Source organism: Oncorhynchus gorbuscha, linkage group LG09 (genome assembly GCF_021184085.1).
Source record: "Oncorhynchus gorbuscha isolate QuinsamMale2020 ecotype Even-year linkage group LG09, OgorEven_v1.0, whole genome shotgun sequence".
Lineage (NCBI taxonomy): Eukaryota > Metazoa > Chordata > Actinopteri > Salmoniformes > Salmonidae > Oncorhynchus > Oncorhynchus gorbuscha.
In genome coordinates, this window is record NC_060181.1 from 98,550,027 (window position 1) to 98,577,717 (window position 27,691).

General features: G+C 45.0%; 1 protein-coding gene across 1 annotated transcript in view; it reads left to right on the top strand.

Moving 5' to 3' along the window:
• Positions 1–27,691, top strand: part of LOC124044486 (unconventional myosin-X-like) — a 175,984-nt gene that overhangs the window by 71,371 nt on the left and 76,922 nt on the right. Inside the window, exons 9-13 of the mRNA XM_046364115.1 lie at positions 6,761–6,907; positions 11,192–11,292; positions 11,612–11,678; positions 13,749–13,841; positions 21,949–22,017. Coding sequence (XP_046220071.1) covers positions 6,761–6,907; positions 11,192–11,292; positions 11,612–11,678; positions 13,749–13,841; positions 21,949–22,017 — 477 coding nt within the window. The remainder of the gene's footprint in view (positions 1–6,760; positions 6,908–11,191; positions 11,293–11,611; positions 11,679–13,748; positions 13,842–21,948; positions 22,018–27,691) is intronic.

Here is a 27,691-nt window from a genome sequence, read left to right on the forward strand (position 1 = left end):
CTTCTCTACTAGGGACAGTAACACATCTTCTCCACTAGGGACAGTAACACATCTTCTCCACTAGAGACAGTAACACATCTTCTCCACTAGGGACAGTAACACATCTTCTCCACTAGGGACAGTAACACATCTTCTCCACTAGGGACAGTAACACATCTTCTCTACTAGGGACAGTAACACATCTTCTGCACTAGGGACAGTAACACATCTTCTCCACTAGAGACAGTAACACATCTTCTCCACTAGGGACAGTAACACATCTTCTCTACTAGGGACAGTAACACATCTTCTGCACTAGGGACAGTAACACATCTTCTCCACTAGAGACAGTAACACATCTTCTCCACTAGGGACAGTAACAAATCTTCTCCACTAGGGACAGTAACACATCTTCTCCACTAGGGAAAGTCTAACACACAACTGGAAAGGACATGAGCAGAATTATTCTCATCTTTGGCTTCAATTGTCCAGACTACTGTCTCATTTGAATGAATATGTGAGAAATGTGATGTGTTCAGAGATTACATTTGAAATATATTTAAATATATTGCTGCATTTGTGGTCTTTTCCACCATTGAAAGGCCAATAGAAATCTTTGAGGTTTGAATTATGTTAAACTATTCTTCTTGGAACACGAGTGTCATGCCCATGGAATGTCATAAAACATATTGGATATGCAGACAGAGCCTGACCTTTCTAATGACACAGACTGGGAGACCGATGCAGACAGAGCCGGGGTAATTGTGACGACCACACGAGGAACACAAGAAAGCTTTTCACGATTAAAACAAATAGCTCAGTCCAGACGAGACCAGTATTTCTCTCTCTCTCTCCCTCAATTCAATTCAAAGGGGCTTTATTGGCATTGGGAAATGGGTTTACATTGCCAAAGTAAGTGAAATAAACAAACAAAAGTGAGACGACACAATACAACATCAACAAAAAACGATTTTGAATTTAACAGTAAAAATACTTATTTTAAAAAATATAAAAAATGTCTCTCTCTCTCTCATTCATATATATATATATCTATCCCAAATGGCATCCTATCCATTATATAGTGCACTACTTTGGACCAGACAGGAGCCACAGTCATCCTGACATCTAACCCATATCCCTGGTCATAACCTGGACAAACAGCCATCCTAACCCATATCCCTGGTCATAACCTGAACAAACAGCCATCCTAACGTCTAACCCTGGTCATAACCTGGACCAACAGCCATCCTAACCCATATACCTGGTCATAACCTGGACAAACAGCCATCCTAACCCATATCCCTGGTCATAACCTGGACAAACAGCCATCCTAACCCATATCCCTGGTCATAACCTGGACAAACAGCCATCCTAACCCATATCCCTGGTCATAACCTGGACAAACAGCCATCCTAACCCATATACCTGGTCGTAACCTGGACAAACAGCCATCCTAACGTCTAACCCATATCCCTGGTCATAACCTGGACCAACAGTCATCCTGACGTCTATCCCTGGTCATAACCTGGACAAACAGCCATCCTAACGTCTAACCCATATCCCTGGTCATAACCTGGACAAACAGCCATCCTAACGTCTAACCCATATCCCTGGTCATAACCTGGACCAACAGTCATCCTGACGTCTATCCCTGGTCATAACCTGGACAAACAGCCATCCTAACGTCTAACCCTGGTCATAACCTGGACCAACAGCCATCCTAACATCTAACCCATATCCCTGGTCATAACCTGGACAAACAGCCATCCTAACGTCTAACCCATATCCCTGGTCATAACCTGGACCAACAGTCATCCTGACGTCTATCCCTGGTCATAACCTGGACAAACAGCCATCCTAACGTCTAACCCTGGTCATAACCTGGACCAACAGCCATCCTAACATCTAACCCATATCCCTGGTCATAACCTGGACAAACAGCCATTCCTCTGCTCTCTGATGGAGTTCCTGGAGCCACCAGTCCAGCTCTATTCTCTAATCAACATGTGTCCCACTCCCACAGATTAATTATAGTCCTGGAACTTAGTGGCCTTGCAATAGACTAGCATCCTGTGCAGGAGGTTACTTGTATATCAAGTTGTTAGCATGGGGCTAATGTGTGCCAGGTTATCTGATGGGACAAGCTACAACCAGCTACAATCACGTGACAGTCGAAAGCTGTCCAGTGACACAAGCCTACCGGGAGAGATAAACTACTTCTATGCTCACTTTGAGGCAAATAACACTGAAACATGCATGAGAGCACCAGCTGTACCGGAAGACTGTTTGATCACGCTCTCCGCAGCCGATGTGAGTAGGACCTTAAGCCTCCACATTGACTCTGTACCGTAACACCCCTTTAGTGGTTAGAGTAGGGACGGCATGTAGCCTATTGGTTAGAGTGTAGGGGCGGCATGTAGCCTAGTGGTTAGAGTGTAGGGACGGCAGTTAGCCTAGTGGTTAGAGTGTTGGGCTAACAAGGTAAACATCTGTCATTCTGCCCCTGAACAAGGCAGTTAACCCACTATGCCCCAGTTGTACGTCATTGTAAATAGGAAGTGGTTCTTAACTGAATTGCCTAGTTAAATAAAGGTTAAATGAAATAAATAAATACAAAATTCAATGCTGACATATTAACTGCACCTAAAGACTCACTGTTGATGTAGTTTAACTGGGCCTAGAGACTCACTGTTGATGTAGTTTAACTGGGTCTAGAGACTCACTGTTGATGTAGTTTAACTGGGCCTAGAGACTCACTGTTGATGTAGTTTAACTGGGACTCACTGTTGATGTAGTTTAACTGGGTCTAGAGACTCACTCTTGATGTAGTTTAACTGGGTCTAGAGACTCACTGTTGATGTAGTTTAACTGAGTCTAGAGACTCACTGTTGATGTAGTTTAACTGGGCCTAGAGACTCACTGTTGATGTAGTTTAACTGGGTCTAGAGACTCACTGTTGATGTAGTTTAACTGGGCCTAGAGACTCACTGTTGATGTAGTTTAACTGGGACACACTGTTAATTTAGTTTAACTGGGACTCACTGTTGATGTAGCTTAACTGGACCTAGAGACTCACTGTTGATGTAGTTTAACTGGGTCTAGAGACTCACTGTTGATGTAGTTTAACTGGGCCTAGAGACTCACTGTTGATGTAGTTTAACTGGGACTCACTGTTGATTTAGTTTAACTGGGACTCACTGTTGATGTAGCTTAACTGGGACTCACTGTTGACGTAGTTTAACTGGGACTCACTGTTGACGTAGTTTAACTGGGACTCACTGTTGATGTAGTTTAACTGGGCCTAGAGACTCACTGTTGATGTAGTTTAACTGGGACTCACTGTTGATGTAGTTTAACTGGGACTCACTGTCGACGTAGTTTAACTGGGACTCACTGTTGATGTAGTTTAACTGGGCCTGGAGACTCACTGTTGATGTAGTTTAACTGGGACTCACTGTTGACGTAGTTTAACTGGGACTCACTGTCGACGTAGTTTAACTGGGACTCACTGTTGATGTAGTTTAACTGGGCCTAGAGGGTCACTGTTGTTGTAGTTTAACTGGGACTCACTGTTGATGTAGTTTAACTGTGACTCACTGTTGATGTAGTTTAACTGTGCCTAGAGACTCACTGTTGATGTAGTTTAACTGGGACTCACTGTTGATGAGGTTTAACTGGGACTCACTGTTGATGTAGTTTAACTGGGACTCACTGTTGATGTAGTTTAACTGGGCCTAGAGACTCACTGTTGATGTAGTTTAACAGGGCCTAGAGACTCACTGTTGATTTAGTTTAACTGGGCCTAGAGACCCACTGTTGATGTAGTTTAACTGGGACACACTGTTGATGTAGTTTACCTGGGACACACTGTTGATGTAGTTTAACTGGGACTCACTGTTGATGTAGTTTAACTGGGCCTAGAGACACAATGTTTATGTAGTTTAACTGGGACTCACTGTTGATGTAGTTTAACTGGGCCTAGAGACTCACTGTTGATGTAGTTTAACAGGGACCTAGAGACTCACTGTTGATGTAGTTTAACAGGGCCTAGAGACTCACTGTTGATGTAGTTTAACTGGGCCTAGAGACTCACTGTTGATGTAGTTTAACTGGGCCTAGGGACTCACTGTTGATGTAGTTTAAGTGGGACTCTCTTTTGATGTAGTTTAACTGGGCCTAGAGACTCAATGTTGATGTAGTTTAACTGGGACTCACTGTTGACGTAGTTTAACTGGGACTCACTGTTGATGTAGTTTAACTGGGCCTAGAGGGTCACTGTTGTTGTGGTTTAACTGGGACTCACTGTTGATGTAGTTTAACTGTGACTCACTGTTGATGTAGTTTAACTGTGCCTAGAGACTCACTGTTGATGTAGTTTAACTGGGACACACTGTTGATGAGGTTTAACTGGGACTCACTGTTGATGTAGTTTAACTGGGACTCACTGTTGATGTAGTTTAACTGGGACTCACTGTTGATGTAGTTTAACTGGGCCTAGAGACTCACTGTTTATGTAGTTTAACTGGGACTCACTGTTGATGAGGTTTAACTGGGACTCACTGTTGATGTAGTTTAACTGGGACTCACTGTTGATGTAGTTTAACTGGGCCTAGAGACTCACTGTTGATGTAGTTTAACTGGGACTCACTGTTGATGTAGTTTAACTGGGCCTAGAGACACAAAGTTTATGTAGTTTAACTGGGACTCACTGTTGATGTAGTTTAACTGGGCCTAGAGACTCACTGTTGATGTAGTTTAACAGGGCCTAGAGACTCACTGTTGATGTAGTTTAACAGGGACCTAGAGACTCACTGTTGATGTAGTTTAACAGGGCCTAGAGACTCACTGTTGATGTAGTTTAACTGGGCCTAGAGACTCACTGTTGATGTAGTTTAACTGGGCCTAGGGACTCACTGTTGATGTAGTTTAACTGGGACTCACTGTTGATGTAGTTTAAGTGGGACTCTCTTTTGATGTAGTTTAACTGGGCCTAGAGACTCAATGTTGACGTAGTTTAACTGGGACTCACTGTTGACGTAGTTTAACTGGGACTCACTGTTGATGTAGTTTAACTGGGCCTAGAGGGTCACTGTTGTTGTAGTTTAACTGGGACTCACTGTTGATGTAGTTTAGCTGTGACTCACTGTTGATGTAGTTTAACTGTGCCTAGAGACTCACTGTTGATGTAGTTTAACTGGGACACACTGTTGATGTAGTTTAACTGGGACTCACTGTTGATGTAGTTTAACTGGGCCTAGAGACTCACTGTTTATGTAGTTTAACTGGGCCTAGAGACTCACTGTTGATGAGGTTTAACTGGGACTCACTGTTGATGTAGTTTAACTGGGCCTAGAGACTCACTGTTGATGTAGTTTAACTGGGACACACTGTTGATGTAGTTTAACTGGGACTCACTGTTGATGTAGTTTAACTGGGCCTAGAGACTCACTGTTCATGTAGTTTAACAGGGCCTAGATACTCACTGTTGATTTAGTTTAACTGGGCCTAGAGACCCACTGTTGATGTAGTTTAACTGGGACACACTGTTGATGTAGTTTACCTGGGACACACTGTTGATGTAGTTTAACTGGGACTCACTGTTGATGTAGTTTAACTGGGCCTAGAGACACAATGTTTATGTAGTTTAACTGGGACTCACTGTTGATGTAGTTTAACTGGGCCTAGAGACTCACTGTTGATGTAGTTTAACTGAGCCTAGAGACCCACTGTTGATGTAGTTTAACTGGGACACACTGTTGATGTAGTTTACCTGGGACACACTGTTGATGTAGTTTAACTGGGACTCACTGTTGATGTAGTTTAACTGGGCCTAGAGACACAATGTTTATGTAGTTTAACTGGGACTCACTGTTGATGTAGTTTAACTGGGCATAGAGACTCACTGTTGATGTATGTTTAACAGGGCCTAGAGACTCACTGTTGATGTAGTTTAACTGGGCCTAGAGACTCACTGTTGATGTAGTTTAACTGTGACTCACTGTTGATGTAGTTTAACAGGGACCTAGAGACTCACTGTTGATGTAGTTTAACTGGGCCTAGAGACTCACTGTTGATGTAGTTTAACTGGGATTCACCGTTGATGTAGTTTAACTGGGCCTAGAGACTCACTGTTGATGTAGTTTAACTGGGCCTAGGGACTCACTGTTGATGTAGTTTAAGTGGGACTCACTGTTGATGTAGTTTAACTGGGACTCTCTTTTGATGTAGTTTAACTGGGCCTAGAGACTCACTGTTGATGTAGTTTAACTGGGATTCACTGTTGATGTAGTTTAACTGGGCCTAGAGACTCACTGTTGATGTAGTTTAACTGGGATTCACTGTTGATGTAGTTTAACTGGGCCTAGAGACTCACTGTTGATGTAGTTTAACTGTAACTCACTGTTGATGTAGTTTAACTGGGCCGAGAGACTCACTGTTGATGTAGTTTAACTGGGCCTAGAGACTCACTGTTGATGTAGTTTAACTGTGACTCGCTGTTGATGTAGTTTAACTGGGACACACTGTTGATGTAGTTTAACTGTGACTCACTGTTGATGTAGTTTAACTGTGACTCACTGTTGATGTAGTTTAACTGTGACTCGCTGTTGATGTAGTTTAACTGGGTCTAGAGACTCACTGTTGACAGATTAATATTCAGTGCAATGCTCAAAAGTAACGCACTCTAAAGGGGAAAAGGGCACTGTTTGGGACGTAGCTGGACTCGTCTGGTTTGGCCTGTATATTAATTAACCCTTTCATTGTCTGATCATTTGATTGATAGGCGGTGGACTCTCGGGACTCGGTTGCCATGGCGTTGTACGCCCAGTCTTTCTCCTGGATTATCACACGGATCAACCAGAAGGTCAGAGGGAAGGACAACTTCAAGTCCATCGGCATCCTCGACATTTTCGGCTTCGAGAACTTTGAGGTAGCTTTGTGTTTTTAAAGTAAAAGACCCTGCAGCATTTGAAGGAAGTTGGATTAGCATGAGTGATGTTATAGATCTGGGACCAGGCTAGGATAGTATGGTTCTGTTATAGATCTGGGACCAGGCTAGAATAGTATGGTTCTGTTATAGATCTGGGACCAGGCTAGAATAGTATGGTTCTGTTATAGATCTGGGACCAGGCTAGGATAGTAGGGTTCTGTTATAGATCTGGGACCAGGCTAGAATAGTATGGTTCTGTTTTAGATCTGGGACCAGGCTAGGATTGTATGGTTCTGTTATAGGTCTGGGACCAGGCTAGAATAGTATGGTTCTGTTATAGGTCTGGGACCAGGCTAGGATAGTATGGTTCTGTTATAGGTCTGGGACCAGGCTAGAATAGTATGGTTCTGTTATAGATCTGGGACCAGGCTAGAATAGTATGGTTCTGTTATAGATCTGGGACCAGGCTAGAATAGTATGGTTCTGTTATAGATCTGGGACCAGGCTAGAATAGTATGGTTCTGTTATAGATCTGGGACCAGGCTAGAATAGTATGGTTCTGTTATAGATCTGGCACCAGGCTAGGATAGTATGGTTCTGTTATAGATCTGGAACCAGGCTAGAATAGTATGGTTCTGTTATAGATCTGGAACCAGGCTAGAATAGTATGGTTCTGTTATAGATCTGGGACCAGGCTAGGATAGTATGGTTCTGTTATAGGTCTGGGACCAGGCTAGGATAGTATGGTTCTGTTATAGATCTGGAACCAGGCTAGGATAGTATGGTTCTGTTATAGATCTGGGACCAGGCTAGAATAGTATGGTTCTGTTATAGATCTGGAACCAGGCTAGAATAGTATGGTTCTGTTATAGATCTGGGACCAGGCTAGAATAGTATGGTTCTGTTGTAGATCTGGCACCAGGCTAGAATAGTATGGTTCTGTTATAGATCTGGGACCAGGCTAGAATAGTATGGTTCTGTTATAGATCTGGGACCAGGCTAGAATAGTATGGTTCTGTTGTAGATCTGGCACCAGGCTAGAATAGTATGGTTCTGTTATAGATCTGGGACCAGGCTAGGATAGTATGGTTCTGTTATAGATCTGGGACCAGGCTAGAATAGTATGGTTCTGTTATAGATCTGGGACCAGGCTAGAATAGGATGGTTCTGTTATAGATCTGGGACCAGGCTAAAATAGTATGGTTCTGTTATAGATCTGGGACCAGGCTAGAATAGGATGGTTCTGTTATAGATCTGGGACCAGGCTAGGATAGTATGGTTCTGTTATAGATCTGGGACCAGGCTAGAATAGTATGGTTCTGTTATAGATCTGGCACCAGGCTAGAATAGTATGGTTCTGTTATAGATCTGGGACCAGGCTAGAATAGTATGGTTCTGTTATAGATCTGGGACCAGGCTAGAATAGTATGGTTCTGCTATAGATCTGGGACCAGGCTAGAATAGTATGGTTCTGCTATAGATATGGAACCAGGCTAGAATAGTATGGTTCTGTTATAGATCTGGGACCAGGCTAGAATAGTATGGTTCTGCTATAGATATGGAACCAGGCTAGAATAGTATGGTTCTGTTATAGATATGGGACCAGGCTAGGATCGTATGGTTCTGTTATAGATCTGGGACCAGGCTAGGATAGTATGGTTCTGTTATAGATCTGGGACCAGGCTAGAATAGTATGGTTCTGTTATAGATCTGGGACCAGGCTAGGATCGTATGGTTCTGTTATAGATCTGGGACCAGGCTAGGATAGTATGGTTCTGTTATAGATCTGGGACCAGGCTAGAATAGTATGGTTCTGTTATAGATCTGGCACCAGGCTAGGATAGTATGGTTCTGTTATAGATCTGGCACCAGGCTAGGATAGTATGGTTCTGTTATAGATCTGGGACCAGGCTAGAATAGTATGGTTCTGTTATAGATCTGGGACCAGGCTAGAATAGTATGGTTCTGTTATAGATCTGGGACCAGGCTAGAATAGTATGGTTCTGTTATAGATCTGGGACCAGGCTAGAATAGTATGGTTCTGTTATAGATCTGGGACCAGGCTAGAATAGTATGGTTCTGTTATAGATCTGGGACCAGGCTAGAATAGTATGGTTCTGTTATAGATCTGGCACCAGGCTAGAATAGTATGGTTCTGTTATAGATCTGGGACCAGGCTAGAATAGTATGGTTCTGTTATAGATCTGGCACCAGGCTAGAATAGTATGGTTCTGTTATAGATCTGGGACCAGGCTAGAATAGTATGGTTCTGTTATAGATCTGGGACCAGGCTAGAATAGTATGGTTCTGTTATAGATCTGGGACCAGGCTAGAATAGTATGGTTCTGTTATAGATCTGGGACCAGGCTAGAATAGTATGGTTCTGTTATAGATCTGGGACCAGGCTAGAATAGTCTGGTTCTGTTATAGATCTGGGACCAGGCTAGAATAGTCTGGTTCTGTTATAGATCTGGGACCAGGCTAGAATAGTCTGGTTCTGTTATAGATCTGGGACCAGGCTAGAATAGTCTGGTTCTGTTATAGATCTGGGACCAGGCTAGAATAGTCTGGTTCTGTTATAGATCTGGCACCAGGCTAGGATAGTATGGTTCTGTTATAGATCTGGAACCAGGCTAGAATAGTATGGTTCTGTTATAGATATGGGACCAGGCTAGGATCGTATGGTTCTGTTATAGATCTGGGACCAGGCTAGGATAGTATGGTTCTGTTATAGATCTGGCACCAGGCTAGGATAGTATGGTTCTGTTATAGATCTGGGACCAGGCTAGAATAGTCTGGTTCTGTTATAGATCTGGGACCAGGCTAGAATAGTCTGGTTCTGTTATAGATCTGGAACCAGGCTAGGATAGTATGGTTCTGTTATAGATCTGGGACCAGGCTAGAATAGTCTGGTTCTGTTATAGATCTGGGACCAGGCTAGAATAGTCTGGTTCTGTTATAGATCTGGCACCAGGCTAGGATAGTATGGTTCTGTTATAGATCTGGCACCAGGCTAGGATAGTATGGTTCTGTTATAGATCTGGCACCAGGCTAGAATAGTATGGTTCTGTTATAGATCTGGGACCAGGCTAGGATAGTATGGTTCTGTTATAGATCTGGCACCAGGCTAGGATAGTATGGTTCTGTTATAGATCTGGGACCAGGCTAGGATAGTATGGTTCTGTTATAGATCTGGCACCAGGCTAGGATAGTATGGTTCTGTTATAGATCTGGGACCAGGCTAGGATAGTATGGTTCTGTTAGTGATATTATAGATCTGGGACCAGGCTAGAATAGTATGGTTCTGTTATAGATCTGGCACCAGGCTAGGATAGTATGGTTCTGTTATAGATCTGGGACCAGGCTAGGATAGTATGGTTCTGTTAGTGATATTATAGATCTGGGACCAGGCTAGGATAGTATGGTTCTGTTTTAGATCTGGAACCAGGCTAGGATAGTATGGTTCTGTTTTAGATCTGGAACCAGGCTAGGATAGTATGGTTCTGTTAGTGATATTATAGATCTGGGACCAGGCTAGGATAGTATGGTTCTGTTTTAGATCTGGAACCAGGCTACGATTGTATGGTTCTGTTATAGATCTGGGACCAGGCTAGGATAGTATGGTTCTGTTTTAGATCTGCAACCAGGCTAGGATAGTATGGTTCTGTTTTAGATCTGGGACCAGGCTAGGATAGTATGGTTCTGCTATAGATCTGGGACCAGGCTAGGATAGTATGGTTCTGTTTTAGATCTGCAACCAGGCTAGGATAGTATGGTTCTGTTTTAGATCTGGAACCAGGCTAGGATAGTATGGTTCTGTTAGTGATGTAGATTTGGGACCAGGCCAGGATAGTATGGTTCTGTTATAGATCTGGGACCAGGCTAGGATAGTATGGTTCTGTTATAGATCTGGGACCAGGCTAGGATTGTATGGTTCTGTTATAGATCTGGGACCAGGCTAGGATTGTATGGTTCTGTTATAGATCTGGGACCAGGCTAGGATAGTATGGTTCTGTTATAGATCTGGGACCAGGCTAGGATAGTATGGTTCTGTTATAGATCTGGGACCAGGCTAGGATAGTATGGTTCTGTTAGTGATGTAGATTTGGGACCAGGCTAGGATAGTATGGTTCTGTTACAGATCTGGGACCAGGCTAGGATAGTGTGGTTCTGTTTTAGATCTGGGACCAGGCTAGGATAGTATGGTTCTGTTATAAATCTGGAACCAGGCTAGGATAGTAGGGTTCTGTTCGTGATGATATGGTTTATATTTCCATCCTCTAGGTGAACAGGTTTGAACAGTTCAACATCAACTACGCCAACGAGAAGCTCCAGGAATACTTCAACAAACACATCTTCTCCCTGGAACAGCTGGAGTACAACAGGTTGGTTACCCGACATGGCTGTGTCTTAAATTACATTTGATTCCTTATGTAGTGCACTACTTTTAACAAAGGGCCATACTGCTCTCACTATGTAGGAAATTGAGTGCCATTTGGGACACATCAGAGCACCATTTTGTTTCCTATCTGGGGGTTGTTTGGGTGTGACCATGTTGTTCTAGATATGCAGGCACGCTGCCAAATGTTTTAAATGGGACGACAGCAGCCTGGTCACAGCTCATTTCATCACATGAACCTGTGGACAATACAACCACTGTCTCCCTAACTCACTGTTCATGTATGAGTTGTGTTGTTTCCTCAGAGAGGGGATCCTGTGGGAAGCTATAGACTGGAAGGAGAATGCAGAGTGTCTGGACCTCATCGAGAAGGTAGGTATAGCAGACGAACGCCAAGACTTACTCTAGGATAAGCCTCTCCTAGGGGACCCCCAGACTAACGCTAAGACTTACTCTAGGACAAGCCTCTACTAGGGGACCCCCAGACTAACGCTAAGACTTACTCTAGGACAAGCCTCTACTAGGGGACCCCCAGACTAACGCTAAGACTTACTCTAGGACAAGCCTCTCCTAGGGGACCCCCAGACTAACGCTAAGACTTACTCTAGGACAAGCCTCTCCTAGGGGACCCCCAGACTAACGCTAAGACTTACTCTAGGACAAGCCTCTACTAGGGGACCCCCAGACTAACGCTAAGACTTACTCTAGGACAAGCCTCTACTAGGGGACCCCCAGACTAACGCTAAGACTTACTCTAGGACAAGCCTCTACTAGGGGACCCCAGACTAACGCTAAGACTTACTCTAGGACAAGCCTCTACTAGGGGACCCCCAGACTAACGCTAAGACTTACTCTAGGACAAGCCTCTCCTAGGGGACCCCCAGACTAACGCTAAGACTTACTCTAGGACAAGCCTCTCCTAGGGGACCCCAGACTAACGCTAAGACTTACTCTAGGACAAGCCTCTCCTAGGGGACCCCCAGACTAACGCTAAGACTTACTCTAGGACAAGCCTCTACTAGGGGACCCCCAGACTAACGCTAAGACTTACTCTAGGACAAGCCTCTACTAGGGGAACCCCAGACTAACGCTAAGACTTACTCTAGGACAAGCCTCTACTAGGGGAACCCCGGACTAACGCTAAGACTTACTCTAGGACAAGCCTCTACTAGGGGACCCCCAGACTAATGCTAAGACTTACTCTAGGACAAGCCTCTACTAGGGGACTCCCAGACTAACGCTAAGACTTACTCTAGGACAAGCCTCTCCTAGGGGACCCCCAGACTAACGCTAAGACTTACTCTAGGACAAGCCTCTCCTAGGGGACCCCCAGACTAACGCTAAGACTTACTCTAGGACAAGCCTCTCCTAGGGGACCCCCAGACTAACGCTAAGACTTACTCTAGGACAAGCCTCTCCTAGGGGACCCCCAGACTAACGCTAAGACTTACTCTAGGACAAGCCTCTCCTAGGGGACCCCAGACTAACGCTAAGACTTACTCTAGGACAAGCCTCTCCTAGGGGACCCCAGACTAACGCTAAGACTTACTCTAGGACAAGCCTCTCCTAGGGGACCCCCAGACTAACGCTAAGACTTACTCTAGGACAAGCCTCTCCTAGGGGACCCCCAGACTAACGCCAAGACTTACTCTAGGACAAGCCTCTCCTAGGGGACCCCAGACTAACGCCAAGACTTACTCTAGGACAAGCCTCTCCTAGGGGACCCCCAGACTAACGCTAAGACTTACTCTAGGACAAGCCTCTCCTAGGGGACCCCCAGACTAACGCTAAGACTTACTCTAGGACAAGCCTCTCCTAGGGGACCCCCAGACTAACGCCAAGACTTACTCTAGGACAAGCCTCTCCTAGGGGACCCCCAGACTAACGCCAAGACTTACTCTAGGACAAGCCTCTCCTAGGGGACCCCCAGACTAACGCTAAGACTTACTCTAGGACAAGCCTCTCCTAGGGGACCCCCAGACTAACGCTAAGACTTACTCTAGGACAAGCCTCTCCTAGGGGACCCCCAGACTAACGCTAAGACTTACTCTAGGACAAGCCTCTCCTAGGGGACCCCCAGACTAACGCTAAGACTTACTCTAGGACAAGCCTCTCCTAGGGGACCCCCAGACTAACGCTAAGACTTACTCTAGGACAAGCCTCTCCTAGGGGACCCCCAGACTAACGCCAAGACTTACTCTAGGACAAGCCTCTCCTAGGGGACCCCCAGACTAACGCTAAGACTTACTCTAGGACAAGCCTCTCCTAGGGGACCCCCAGACTAACGCTAAGACTTACTCTAGGACAAGCCTCTCCTAGGGGACCTACCTGACTATCCTGACCAAGGCCACATAGCACCCATCTCTGTCTCTATGTGTAGCTGTGCCAAGCTGACCAAACAGTACGCTGGTCTCAGAAACAAACCTTCCTTTTGTCCGTCAGAAACTGGGCATGTTGGCTCTGATCAACGAGGAGAGTCGCTTCCCTAAAGGCACCGACTACACCCTGCTAGAGAAACTACACAGTAGACACGCTGTGAGTACACACACAGAGACACACACACACAAACACACACACTCTGCTCTAAAGGAAATGTTTTCCTCTCTCGCCAGCCCAGTCCAGCCCACAGATAGCTACAGTTTTTTACAATTACTTTGGCACTAATTTCATTTTTCAAAACTCTGATCAAAACATTGCATTGTGCATTCATATCTTTAAAGGAACGTTGCACTTGCAGAATCATTGGTTCAAATAACTCATTTATCATGAAATACCATAGGAACATTCATTTAGATCACCCACACACAAGATACCGATAGTTTCACTGTGTAGTTGTTCGTACAATCATTAGATATTGTCGTACAAAATATGTGATACATGTTTCATTATGCTACTACACGTAAATGCATCACTGTAAAAGGACTAGTAGAGAGAAAACTACAGACACCGTGGAATCATTGAACAAAATATGAAATGTATTGATGAAATACAATAAAATCACAACATAAGTTTATTTGAATAAAAGCAAAAATAATTAGCTACAAAAAAAATAAAAAACTACAGTAAAAGGTCAACTGCAGTGTTCCTCATCTGGCTTACTGTAAAACATCACTGCAGTGTTCCTCATCTGGCTTACTGTAAAATATCACTGCAGTGTTCCTCACCTGGCTTACTGTAAAACATCACTGCAGTGTTCCTCATCTGGCTTACTGTAAAACATCACTGCAGTGTTCCTCATCTGGCTTACTGTAAAACATCACTGCAGTGTTCCTCATCTGGCTTACTGTAAAACATCACTGCAGTGTTCCTCATCTGGCTTACTGTAAAACATCACTGCAGTGTTCCTCACCTGACTTACTGTAAAACATCACTACAGTGTTCCTCATCTGACTTACTGTAAAACATCACTGCAGTGTTCCTCACCTGACTTACTGTAAAACATCACTGCAGTGTTCCTCACCTGGATTACTGTAAAACATCACTGCAGTGTTCCTCACCTGACTTACTGTAAAACAGCACTGCAGTGTTCCTCACCTGACTTACTGTAAAACATCACTGCAGTGTTCCTCACCTGGCTTACTGTAAAACATCACTGCAGTGCTCCTCACCTGGCTTACTGTAAAACATCACTGCAGTATTCCTCTCCTGGCTTACTGTAAAACATCACTGCAGTGTTCCTCTCCTGGCTTACTGTAAAACATCACTACAGTGTTCCTCATCTGGCTTACTGTAAAACATCACTGCAGTGTTCCTCACCTGACTTACTGTAAAACATCACTGCAGTGTTCCTCACCTGGATTACTGTAAAACATCACTGCAGTGTTCCTCACCTGACTTACTGTAAAACAGCACTGCAGTGTTCCTCACCTGGCTTCCTGTAAAACATCACTGCAGTGCTCCTCACCTGGCTTACTGTAAAACATCACTGCAGTGTTCCTCACCTGGCTTACTGTAAAACATCACTGCAGTGCTCCTCACCTGGCTTACTGTAAAACATCACTGCAGTATTCCTCTCCTGGCTTACTGTAAAACATCACTGCAGTGTTCCTCTCCTGGCTTACTGTAAAACATCACTGCAGTGTTCCTCACCTGTCTTACTGTAAAACATCACTACAGTGTTCCTCACCTAGCTTACTGTATCCCATCACTGCAGAGGTCCTCACCTGGCTTACTGTAAAACATCACTGCAGTGTTCCTCACCTGGCTTACTGTAAAACATCACTGCAGTGTTCCTCACCTGGCTTACTGTAAAACATCACTGCAGTGTTCCTCACCTGGCTTACTGTAAAACATCACTGCAGTGTTCCTCACCTGGCTTACTGTGAAACATCACTGCAGTATTCCTCTCCTGGCTTACTGTAAAACATCACTGCAGTGTTCCTCTCCTGGCTTACTGTAAAACATCACTGCAGTGTTCCTCACCTGGCTTACTGTAAAACATCACTGCAGTGTTCCTCTCCTGGCTTACTGTAAAACAGCACTGCAGTGTTCCTCACCTGGATTACTGTAAAACATCACTGCAGTGTTCCTCTCCTGGCTTACTGTAAAACATCACTGCAGTGTTCCTCACCTGGCTTACTGTAAAACATCACTGCAGTGTTCCTCACCTGGCTTACTGTAAAACATCACTGCAGTGTTCCTCTCCTGGCTTACTGTAAAACAGCACTGCAGTGTTCCTCACCTGGATTACTGTAAAACATCACTGCAGTGTTCCTCTCCTGGCTTACTGTAAAACATCACTGCAGTGTTCCTCACCTGGCTTACTGTAAAACATCACTGCAGTGTTCCTCACCTGGCTTACTGTAAAACAGCACTGCAGTGTTCCTCACCTGGCTTACTGTAAAACATCACTGCAGTGTTCCTCACCTGGCTTACTGTAAAACATCACTGCAGTATTCCTCTCCTGGCTTACTGTAAAACATCACTGCAGTGTTCCTCTCCTGGCTTACTGTAAAACATCACTGCAGTATTCCTCACCTGGCTTACTGTAAAACATCACTGCAGTGTTCCTCACCTGGCTTACTGTAAAACATCACTGCAGTGTTCCTCTCCTGGCTTACTGTAAAACAGCACTGCAGTGTTCCTCACCTGGCTTACTGTAAAACATCACTGCAGTGTTCCTCTCCTGGCTTACTGTAAAACATCACTGCAGTGTTCCTCACCTGGCTTACTGTAAAACATCACTGCAGTATTCCTCACCTGGCTTACTGTAAAACATCACTGCAGTATTCCTCACCTGGCTTACTGTAAAACATCACTGCAGTATTCCTCACCTGGCTTACTGTAAAACATCACTGCAGTGTTCCTCACCTGGCTTACTGTAAAACATCACTGCAGTGTTCCTCACCTGGCTTACTGTAAAACATCACTGCAGTGTTCCTCTCCTGGCTTACTGTAAAACATCACTGCAGTGTTCCTCACCTGTCTTACTGTAAAACATCACTACAGTGTTCCTCACCTAGCTTACTGTATCCCATCACTGCAGAGGTCCTCACCTGGCTTACTGTAAAACATCACTGCAGTGTTCCTCACCTGGCTTACTGTAAAACATCACTGCAGTGTTCCTCACCTGGCTTACTGTAAAACATCACTGCAGTGTTCCTCTCCTGGCTTACTGTAAAACATCACTGCAGTGTTCCTCACCTGGCTTACTGTAAAACATCACTGCAGTGTTCCTCACCTGGCTTACTGTAAAACATCACTGCAGTGTTCCTCTCCTGGCTTACTGTAAAACAGCACTGCAGTGTTCCTCACCTGGATTACTGTAAAACATCACTGCAGTGTTCCTCTCCTGGCTTACTGTAAAACATCACTGCAGTGTTCCTCACCTGGCTTACTGTAAAACATCACTGCAGTGTTCCTCACCTGGCTTACTGTAAAACATCACTGCAGTGTTCCTCACCTGGCTTACTGTAAAACAGCACTGCAGTGTTCCTCACCTGGCTTACTGTAAAACATCACTGCAGTGTTCCTCACCTGGCTTACTGTAAAACATCACTGCAGTATTCCTCTCCTGGCTTACTGTAAAACATCACTGCAGTGTTCCTCTCCTGGCTTACTGTAAAACATCACTGCAGTATTCCTCACCTGGCTTACTGTAAAACATCACTGCAGTGTTCCTCACCTGGCTTACTGTAAAACATCACTGCAGTGTTCCTCACCTGGCTTACTGTAAAACATCACTGCAGTGTTCCTCACCTGGCTTACTGTAAAACATCACTGCAGTATTCCTCTCCTGGCTTACTGTAAAACATCACTGCAGTGTTCCTCTCCTGGCTTACTGTAAAACATCACTGCAGTGTTCCTCACCTGTCTTACTGTAAAACATCACTACAGTGTTCCTCACCTAGCTTACTGTATCCCATCACTGCAGAGGTCCTCACCTGGCTTACTGTAAAACATCACTGCAGTGTTCCTCACCTGGCTTACTGTAAAACATCACTGCAGTGTTCCTCACCTGGCTTACTGTAAAACATCACTGCAGTGTTCCTCTCCTGGCTTACTGTAAAACATCACTGCAGTGTTCCTCTCCTGGCTTACTGTAAAACATCACTGCAGTGTTCCTCACCTGGCTTACTGTAAAACATCACTGCAGTGTTCCTCACCTGGCTTACTGTAAAACATCACTGCAGTGTTCCTCTCCTGGCTTACTGTAAAACAGCACTGCAGTGTTCCTCACCTGGATTACTGTAAAACATCACTGCAGTGTTCCTCTCCTGGCTTACTGTAAAACATCACTGCAGTGTTCCTCCTGGCTTACTGTAAAACATCACTGCAGTGTTCCTCACCTGGCTTACTGTAAAACATCACTGCAGTGTTCCTCACCTGGCTTACTGTAAAACATCACTGCAGTGTTCCTCACCTGGCTTACTGTAAAACATCACTGCAGTATTCCTCTCCTGGCTTACTGTAAAACATCACTGCAGTGTTCCTCTCCTGGCTTACTGTAAAACATCACTGCAGTGTTCCTCACCTGGCTTACTGTAAAACATCACTGCAGTGTTCCTCTCCTGGCTTACTGTAAAACATCACTGCAGAGTTCCTCACCTGGCTTACTGTAAAACATCACTGCAGTATTCCTCACCTGGCTTACTGTAAAACATCACTGCAGTATTCCTCACCTGGCTTACTGTAAAACATCACTGCAGTATTCCTCACCTGGCTTACTGTAAAACATCACTGCAGTATTCCTCACCTGGCTTACTGTAAAACATCACTGCAGTATTCCTCACCTGGCTTACTGTAAAAAGCAAAACAAAAGATTGATTACTGTACTTCTATATTTCCATCAACCCTGTCTGGTGGATTTGGCCACCATCCACATCACAATGGATGTTTTCATTGGCCAAACATCTTGGGAAGAATCTTCGGGCGAATCCAGACCTGACACCGGTCTGCCGTGATTCATTGCATGCGTCATCCATGGCCTGGAGAAAGAAGGGTGGTTTGTTTGTGAGGGCGCCTGTCATATACCTTCCACCTCCATGTGGAGAAAAATTCCTCAATCGGGTTTTAGGAAAGGAGAGTATGGGGGTAAGTACAGGACGATAAATTGTGGATGGGCCTGAAACCATGCTTGCACCATTTGAGCATGGTGGAACCTGACATTATCCCACACAGTGACATAGGTCAACAATCAACTCTACAGACCTGATTTATCTCATCAAGGTTACAAGGAGAGCTGCATTATATGATCGGTATAGCTGTTTTTAGAGACACCTGGTGTCTTTTCAGCATGCGTGCAATAGTCAGCAATCTCATGGCTTCCACATTGTTGAACATTGTCGTCATTGTCCAAGATGTGCTGCCGAATTTCTGAAAAGCGAATATCATTTCTGGCCCGAACCAAATTGACCACAACACACTCTTGTTGGTCAGTCAGAATTTTGCCTCTGCCTCCCCTATTTGGCCTGGTCTCAATTCTGCAGGGAAAATTACAGTAAGAACACATTTAGTAACATCACCTACTCTGTGGTACACATTGCCATGCAGTATACAGTCATTTCACAGTTGAGAGTAGCCTGATGTTTAGCTGAAGACTTACCGGTTCTCATTGTGTAAAGTTCTGATAATTGAAGCCAGGGTTGATCTCCTGAGGTTTGGTTGAATCATTGTAGCTGCCTCAGTCATTGTCTTGCCATGATTTACGACATGGTCTACAACTCTTGCTTGGGTTTCATTGGACACTCTTAGCTGTGGCTTCCGTTGTCTTGGTCCGTCCGTGGTCTTGTCCTCTACCACAGCTCTCCAACGAGGCCCACGACCACCTCTCAGAAGGGGTGCTTGGTCCGTGGTCTTGTCCTCTACCACAGCTCTCCAACGAGGCCCACGACCACCTCTCAGAAGGGGTGCTTGGTCCGTGGTCTTGTCCTCTACCACAGCTCTCCAACGAGGCCCATGACCACCTCTCAGAAGGGGTGCTCGTCCCCTGCCATTCCTTTGGTCACCACATCTTCCTCGTCTTCCTCCTCCCACTGCTTGACCTCTTGTGACCTGGATCACCTGCCGGCTCTATGTTATCTCTATGTTGCTGTAGCTGGATACCACTCAGTTCACTATACAGCTCCATGTTATCACTATGTTGTTGTAGGTGGACACCACTCAGTCCACTATACAGCTCCACTATACAGCTCCATGTTATCTCTATGTTGTTGTAGGTGGATACCACTCAGTTCACTATACAGCTCCACTATACAGCTCCATGTTATCACTATGTTGTTGTAGGTGGATACCACTCAGTCCACTATACAGCTCCACTATACAGCTCCATGTTATCTCTATGTTGTTGTAGGTGGATACCACTCAGTCCACTATACAGCTCCATGTTATCTCTATGTTGCTGTAGCTGGATACCACTCAGTCCACTATACAGCTCCATGTTATCACTATGTTGTTGTAGGTGGATACCACTCAGTTCACTATACAGCTCCATGTTATCACTATGTTGTTGTGGGTGGATACCACTCAGTCCACTATACAGCTCCACTATACAGCTCCATGTTATCTCTATGTTGTTGTGGGTGGATACCACTCAGTCCACTATACAGCTCCACTATACAGCTCCACTATACAGCTCCATGTTATCACTATGTTGCTGTGGGTGGATACCACTCAGTTCACTATACAGCTCCATGTTATCTCTATGTTGTTGTAGGTGGATACCACTCAGTTCACTGTACAGCTCCACTATACAGCTCCATGTTATCTCTATGTTGTTGTAGGTGGATACCACTCAGTCCACTATACAGCTCCATGTTATCACTATGTTGTTGTAGCTGGATACCACTCAGTCCACTATACAGCTCTATGTTATGACTATGTTGTTGTAGCTGGATACCACTCAGTTCACTATACAGCTCCATGTTATCACTATGTTGTTGTAGGTGGATACCACTCAGTCCACTATACAGCTCCACTATACAGCTCCATGTTATCACTATGTTGCTGTAGCTGGATACCACTCAGTCCACTGTACAGCTCCACTATACAGCTCCATGTTATCTCTATGTTGTTGTGGGTGGATACCACTCAGTTCACTATATACTCATACCCCAAGGTAAAATCAATCATCAGTAACGAGTTGGCAGTATTGGAAAAGCAATTACAAGGACCTGCATACATACACTCACCGGCCACTTTATTAGGTACACCTGCGTGTTAATGCCAATAGCCTGTTCTTTCCAACAGCAAATCATGTGGCCGCCTGCAACTCAATATATAGAGCAGAGAGCTTTAGTTGTTTACAGAGAACGGTGCGATTCACAGAACACCTTCAGCCAGCGGCAGTTCTGTTTAACCCTAACGAACAAATTATCTTAGCTTTATGTGTATTGTATCCAAGCAATTGGAAAAAGTGTTAAGAGTTTTTAAAAATGTGCATTTTGATCATCGGTTGTGAGATTTGTGTCTTGAGTTTTGAAAAATGACATCAATGTTCTAAAATTAGTGCCAAGGTGATTGTAAAAAACTGTAAACTCTCCTCAGACCCAGGCTGAATAATGTCTTCGGTGCAGAGCAGATCAGTGCAGTAACTCTGTCCTCTCAGTCCCCTCTGTCCTCTCAGTCCTCTCTGTCCTCTCTGTCCTCTCAGTCCTCTCTGCCTTCTCAGTCCTCTCTTCCCTCTCAGTCCTCTCTGTCCTCTCAGTCCTCTCTGTCCTCTCTGTCTTCTCAGTCCTTTCTGTCTTCTCTGTCCTCTCTGTCCTCTCAGTCCTCTCTGCCTTCTCAGTCCTCTCTTCCCTCTCAGCCCTCTCAGCTCTCTGTCCTTTAAGTCCAGACAGGCCAGTGGAAACTGAAGAAATGCACAACAGAAAACCACAACTGACCTGACCTCCATGCCTCCTACTACAGATTGGATCTTTTTATTTTGTTATAGTTTCTGTGTGTGGCTTCGGCACTCTTTCAGATACAACGGTCACAACATTAGTCATTGCATTAGTCTAAGTCAGCTCCGTCAGCTCAAATCAGCTGATGAGTTCTGAACATGTAGTTCCTTACCGAGTGTCCAGTGTAATGTTGGTGTCTCTGACTGTCTCTCTCTCTCTCTCTCCAGACTAACCACTACTACATGAAGCCCCCCACCCATCTCCCATGGAATCCTCTCTCTATATATATTATAACCTGCTGTGTCTCTGTCTCTCTCCAGACTAACCAGTACTACATGAAGCCCAGAGTGACTGATCACCAGTTTGGCATCAAGCATTATGCTGGAGAGGTAAATTACCCTCAAGGTGCTCAACACTTGAGAAGGTCTCTCTCTCTCTCTCTTTCTCTCTCTCTCTCCTTCTCTCAAATTCAAATTTGAATTGCTTTATTGGCCTGAAATACAATTTGTAGATACTTCCAAAGCAGTATAGTGGTACAGTATTTCAGGAATTGAAGTACAATACAATGAGGATAATGAAATCCACTTCATTTCAGTAGTACTAATAGCAGTACATATAAACATGGGTCCAGGACACTCCTGCTGTTGTCTTCATACGTTTAATTAAATAGTCAAACGATTACAAAAAGAAAGAACGGCAAATAAATAAAGACATCAAGTTTATAATGTTATATAAACCACAATAATAATAGTGGTCCTTCTGTAGCTCAGTTGGTAGAGCATGGCGCTTGTAACGCCAGGGTAGTGGGTTCGATTCCCGGGACCACCCATACGTAGAATGTATGCACACATGACTGTAAGTCGCTTTGGATAAAAGCGTCTGCTAAATGGCATATATTTATTATTATTAATAAAACAGCCAGACTACGGTTTGCAACTGCACATGGGGACAAAGATCGTACTTTTTGGAGAAATGTCCTCTGGTCTGATGAAACAGAAATAGAACTGTTTGGCCATAATGACCATCCTTATGTTTGGAGGGAAAAGGGGGGCTTGCAAGCCGAAGAACACCATCCCAACCGTGAAGCACGGGGGTGGCAGCATCATGTTGTGGAGGTGGCAGCATCATGTTGTGGGGGTGCTTTGCTGCAGGAGGGACTGGTGCACTTCACGAAATGGATGGCATCATGAGGAGGGGAAATGATGTGGATATATTGAAGCAACATCTCAAGACATCAGTCAGGAAGTTAAAGCTTGGTCGCAAATGGGTCTTCCAAATGGACAATGACCCCAAGCATACTTCCAAAGTTGTGGCAAAATGGCTTAAGGACAACAAAGGCAAGGTATTGGAGTGGCCATCACAAAGCCCTGACCTCAATCCTATAGAAAATTTGTGGGCAGAACTGAAAAAGTGTGTGCGAGCAAGGAGGCCTACAAACCTGACTCAGTTACACCAGCTCTGTCAGGAGGAATGGGCCAAAATTCACCCAACTTATTGTGGGAAGCTTGTTGAAGGCTACCTGAAACGTTTGACCCAAGTTAAACCATTTAAAGGCAATGCTACCAAATACTAGTTGAGTGTATGTAAACTTCTGACCAACTGTATGTCTATTACCCTCAGGGTCTACACATTCAGGTTCAGAACCTGTTCTAGCTTTAATATCTCCACATCCATCCGCAAAAGGACATTGCCTTCAGCTTGAAACTGGTTGGTTTCTGGAACTCATCATAGATGAATCTGAAGGAGAAGCTGGATCTATATATGAATCATCACTAAGTTCCTTTGTTGAGTTTTAACCAAATGTGGGTGTTACCCTTTTTGATTTGGCTCAGTGGCAGGTCCTGTTTCTACCATAGTCATTCTCCCTGAGTCCCTGCCCTGCCCAGTGACAGGTCCTGTTTCTACCATAGTCATTCTCCCTGCGTCCCTGCCCTGCTCAGTGACAGGTCCTGTTTCTACCATAGTCATTCCTCCTGAGTCCCTGCTCAGTGACAGGTCCTGTTTCTACCATAGTCATTCTCCCTGAGTCCCTGCCCTGCTCAGTGACAGGTCCTGATTCTACCATAGTCATTCTCCCTGCGTCCCTGCCCTGCCCAGTGACAGGTCCTGTTTCTACCATAGTCATTCTCCCTGAGTCCCTGCCCTGCCCAGTGACAGGTCCTGTTTCTACCATAGTCATTCCTCCTGAGTCCCTGCTCAGTGACAGGTCCTGTTTCTACCATAGTCATTCTCCCTGAGTCCCTGCCCTGCCCAGTGTCAGGTCCTGTTTCTACCATAGTCATTCTCCCTGAGTCCCTGCCCTGCCCAGTGACAGGTCCTGTTTCTACCATAGTCATTCTCACTGAATCCCTGCCCTGCCCAGTGACAGGTCCTGTTTCTACCATATGATCATTTGCTTCCAACGTTGTAGCAACAGTTTGGGGGAGGCCCTTTCTCTGTTTCAGCATGACAATGCCCCCGTGCACAAAGCGAGGTACATACAGAAATGGTTTGTCGAGATCGGTGTGGAAGAACTAGATTGGCCTGCATAGAGTCCTGACTGCGAGCCAGGCCTAATCGCCTAACATCAGTGCCCGACCTCACTAATGCTCTTGTGACTGAATGGAAGTCCCTGCAGCAATGTTCCAGCATCTAGTGGAAAGCCTTCCCAGAAGAGTGGAGGCTGTTGTAGCAGCAATGTTCCAACATCTAGTGGAAAGCCTTCCCAGAAGAGCGGAGGCTGTTGTAGCAGCAATGTTCCTACATCTAGTGGAAAGCCTTCCCAGAAGAGTGGAGGCTGTTATAACAGCAATGTTCCAACATCTAGTGGAAAGCCTTCCCAGAAGAGTGGAGGCTGTTATAGCAGCAAAGGGGGGACCAACTCCATATTAAAGCATTCCCAGGCTCTGGCACTCTCCCTGGGTCGACCGACCACCTGTCTACCTCCTCCCAGGTTGTCTCCCGGGTCCAGGATGTCCAGTCCTTTTTAGCACGCTGCTTGGTCCTTTTATGGTGGGTTCTTCTGTCACGGTCGTCTAAGGAGGAGACCAAGGCGCAGCGTGATATGCGTACATTCTCTTTTATTAGACGACTGAACACTGAAAAAACGAACAAAAACAACTAAACCAACCGTGAAGCTATAGTAAACAAGTGCTGACAGGCAACTACACATAGACATACAAATACCTAGACTTACAGAAAAACCTAGATATACAAAAGCCCTAGACAATACAAAAACGAACATACCCACCCTAGTCACACCCTGACCTAACCAAAATAATAAACACTAACATACCCACCCTAGTCACACCCTGACCTAACCAAAATAATAAACAAAACAAAGATAACTAAGGTCAGGGCGTGACACTGTCGTACGGTAATTTGGTAAAATGCCAATTTGACATTTGCTCAGTACATTGTTTTCATTGAGGAAATGTACGAGTCTGCTGTTAATGATAATGCAGAGTTGTTTCCCAAGGTTACTGTTGACACATTTCCCACGGTAGTTATTGGGGTCAAATTTGTCTCCACTTTTATAGATTGGGGTGATCAGTCCTTGGTTCCAAATATTGGGGAAGATGCCAGAGCTAAGGATGATGTTAAAAAGTTGAAGTATAGGCAATTGGAATTTGTTGTCTGTATATTCTATCATTTAATTTAGGATACCATCAACACCACAGGCCTTTTTGGGTTGGAGTGTTTGTATTTTGTCCTGTAGCTCATTCAAGGTAATTTGAGAATCCAGTGGGTTCTGGTAGTCTTTAATAGTCGATTCAAATCAAATCAAATGTATTTGTCACATACACATGGTTAGCAGATGTTAATGCGAGTGTAGCGAAATGCTTGTGCTTCTAGTTCCGACAATGCAGTAATAATCATCGCGTAATCTAACCTAACAATTCCAAAACTACTACCTTATAGACACAAGTGTAAAGGGATAAAGAATATGTACATAAAGATACATGAATGAGTGATGGTACAGAACGGCATAGGCAAGATGCAGTAGATGGTATCGGGTACAGTATATACATATTTTTTTAATTTTACCTTTATTTTACTAGGCAAGTCAGTTAAGAACAAATTCTTATTTTCAATGACGGCCTGGGAACAGTGGGTTAACTGCCTGTTCGGGGCAGAACGACAGATTTGTACCATGTCAGCTCGGGGATTCGAACTTGCAACCTTTCGGTTACTAGTCCAACGCTCTAACCACTAGGCTACCCTGCCGCCCATGAGATGAGTAATGTAGGGTATGTAAACAAAGTGGCATAGTTAAAGTGGCTAGTGATACATGTATTACATAACGATGCAGTAGATGATATAGAGTACAGTATATACATATGAGATTAATAATGTAGGTTATGTAAACATTATATTAAGTAGCATTGTTTAAAGTGGCTAGTGATATATTTTACATCAATTTCTATCAATTCCCATTATTAAAGTGGCTGGAGTTGAGTCAGTGTGTTGGCAGCAGCCACTCAATGTTAGTGGTGGCTGTTTAACAGTCTGATGTCCTTGAGATAGAAGCTGTTTTTCAGTCTCTCGGTCCCTGTTTGATGCACCTGTACTGACTTCACCTTCTGGATGATAGCGGGGTGTTCCCTCTGCTGTTTCCTGAAGTCCACAATCATCTCCTTAGTTTTGTTGACGTTGAGTGAGAGGTTATTTTCCTGACACCACACTCCGAGGGCCCTCACCTCCTCCCTGTAGGCCGTTTCGTCGTTGTTGGTAATCAAGCCTACCACTGTTGTGTCGTCCGCAAACTTGATGACTGGGTTGGAGGCTTGCGTGGCCACGCAGTTGTGGGTGAACAGGGAGTACAGGAGAGAGCTCAGAACGCACCCTTGTGGGGCCCCAGTGTTGAGGATCAGCGGGGTGGAGATGTTGTTACCTACCCTCACCACCTGGGGGCGGCCCGTCAGGAAGTCCAGTACCCAGTTGCACAGGGCGGGGTCGTGACCCAGGGTCTCGAGCTTGATGACGAGTTTGGAGGGTACTATGGTGTTAAATGCTGAGCTGTAGTCGATGAACAGCATTCTCACATAGGTATTCCTCTTGTCCAGATGGGTTAGGGCAGTGTGCAGTGTGGTTGAGATTGCATCGTCTGTGGACCTATTTGGGCGGTAAGCAAATTGGAGTGGGTCTAGGGTGTCAGGTAGGGTGGAGGTGATATGGTCCTTGACTAGTCTCTCAATGTCATGCAGGTGAAAGAGGACCCAAAAGCGACTTGGCGAAAACAGAGTCTTTAATCCAGTAAAGTAAATACAAACAAAAAACACAACTTTCACTCGAAATGACGAGGACAAACTGGAGACTCGATCTTGAACAGCAGGTGAACAGCAGGTTGCCTCGGGAAGGCACTTGAACCCGACAGACTCAGACACCTGCTCACCACGCAGCATCTGAGGAAAACACGACACGACAGGGCGATACACAAACACAGCACGGTGAATTCTAGACAAGGAACCGACAGGACAGGAACGGAACACAAAGGAAGAAATAGGGACTCTAATCAGGGGAAAGGATCGGGAACAGGTGTGGGAAGACTAAATGATTGATTAGGGAATAGGAACAGCTGGGAGCAGGAACGGAACGATAGAGAGAAGAGAGAGCGAGAGAGTGAGAGAGGAGGGGGAGAGAGAGGGATAGAAAGAGGGAAAGAACCTAATAAGACCAGCAGAGGGAAACGAATAGAATGGGAAGCACAGGGACAAGACAAGATAATAAATGACAAAACATGACAGTACCCCCCACTCACCGAGCGCCTCCTGGCGCACTCGAGGAGGAATCCTGGCGGCAACGGAGGAAATCATCAATGAGTGAACGGTCCAGCACGTCCCGAGACGGAACCCAACTCCTCTCCTCAGGACCGTAACCCTCCCAATCCACTAAGTATTGGTGACCCCGTCCCGAGAACGCATGTCCATGATCTTATGTACCTTGTAAATAGGTGCGCTCTCGACAAGGACGGGAGGGGGAGGGAAGACGAACGGGGTGCGAAGAAAGGGCTTAACACAGGAGACATGGAAGACAGGATGCGAAGATGTCGCGGAAGAAGCAGTCGCACAGCGACAGGATTGA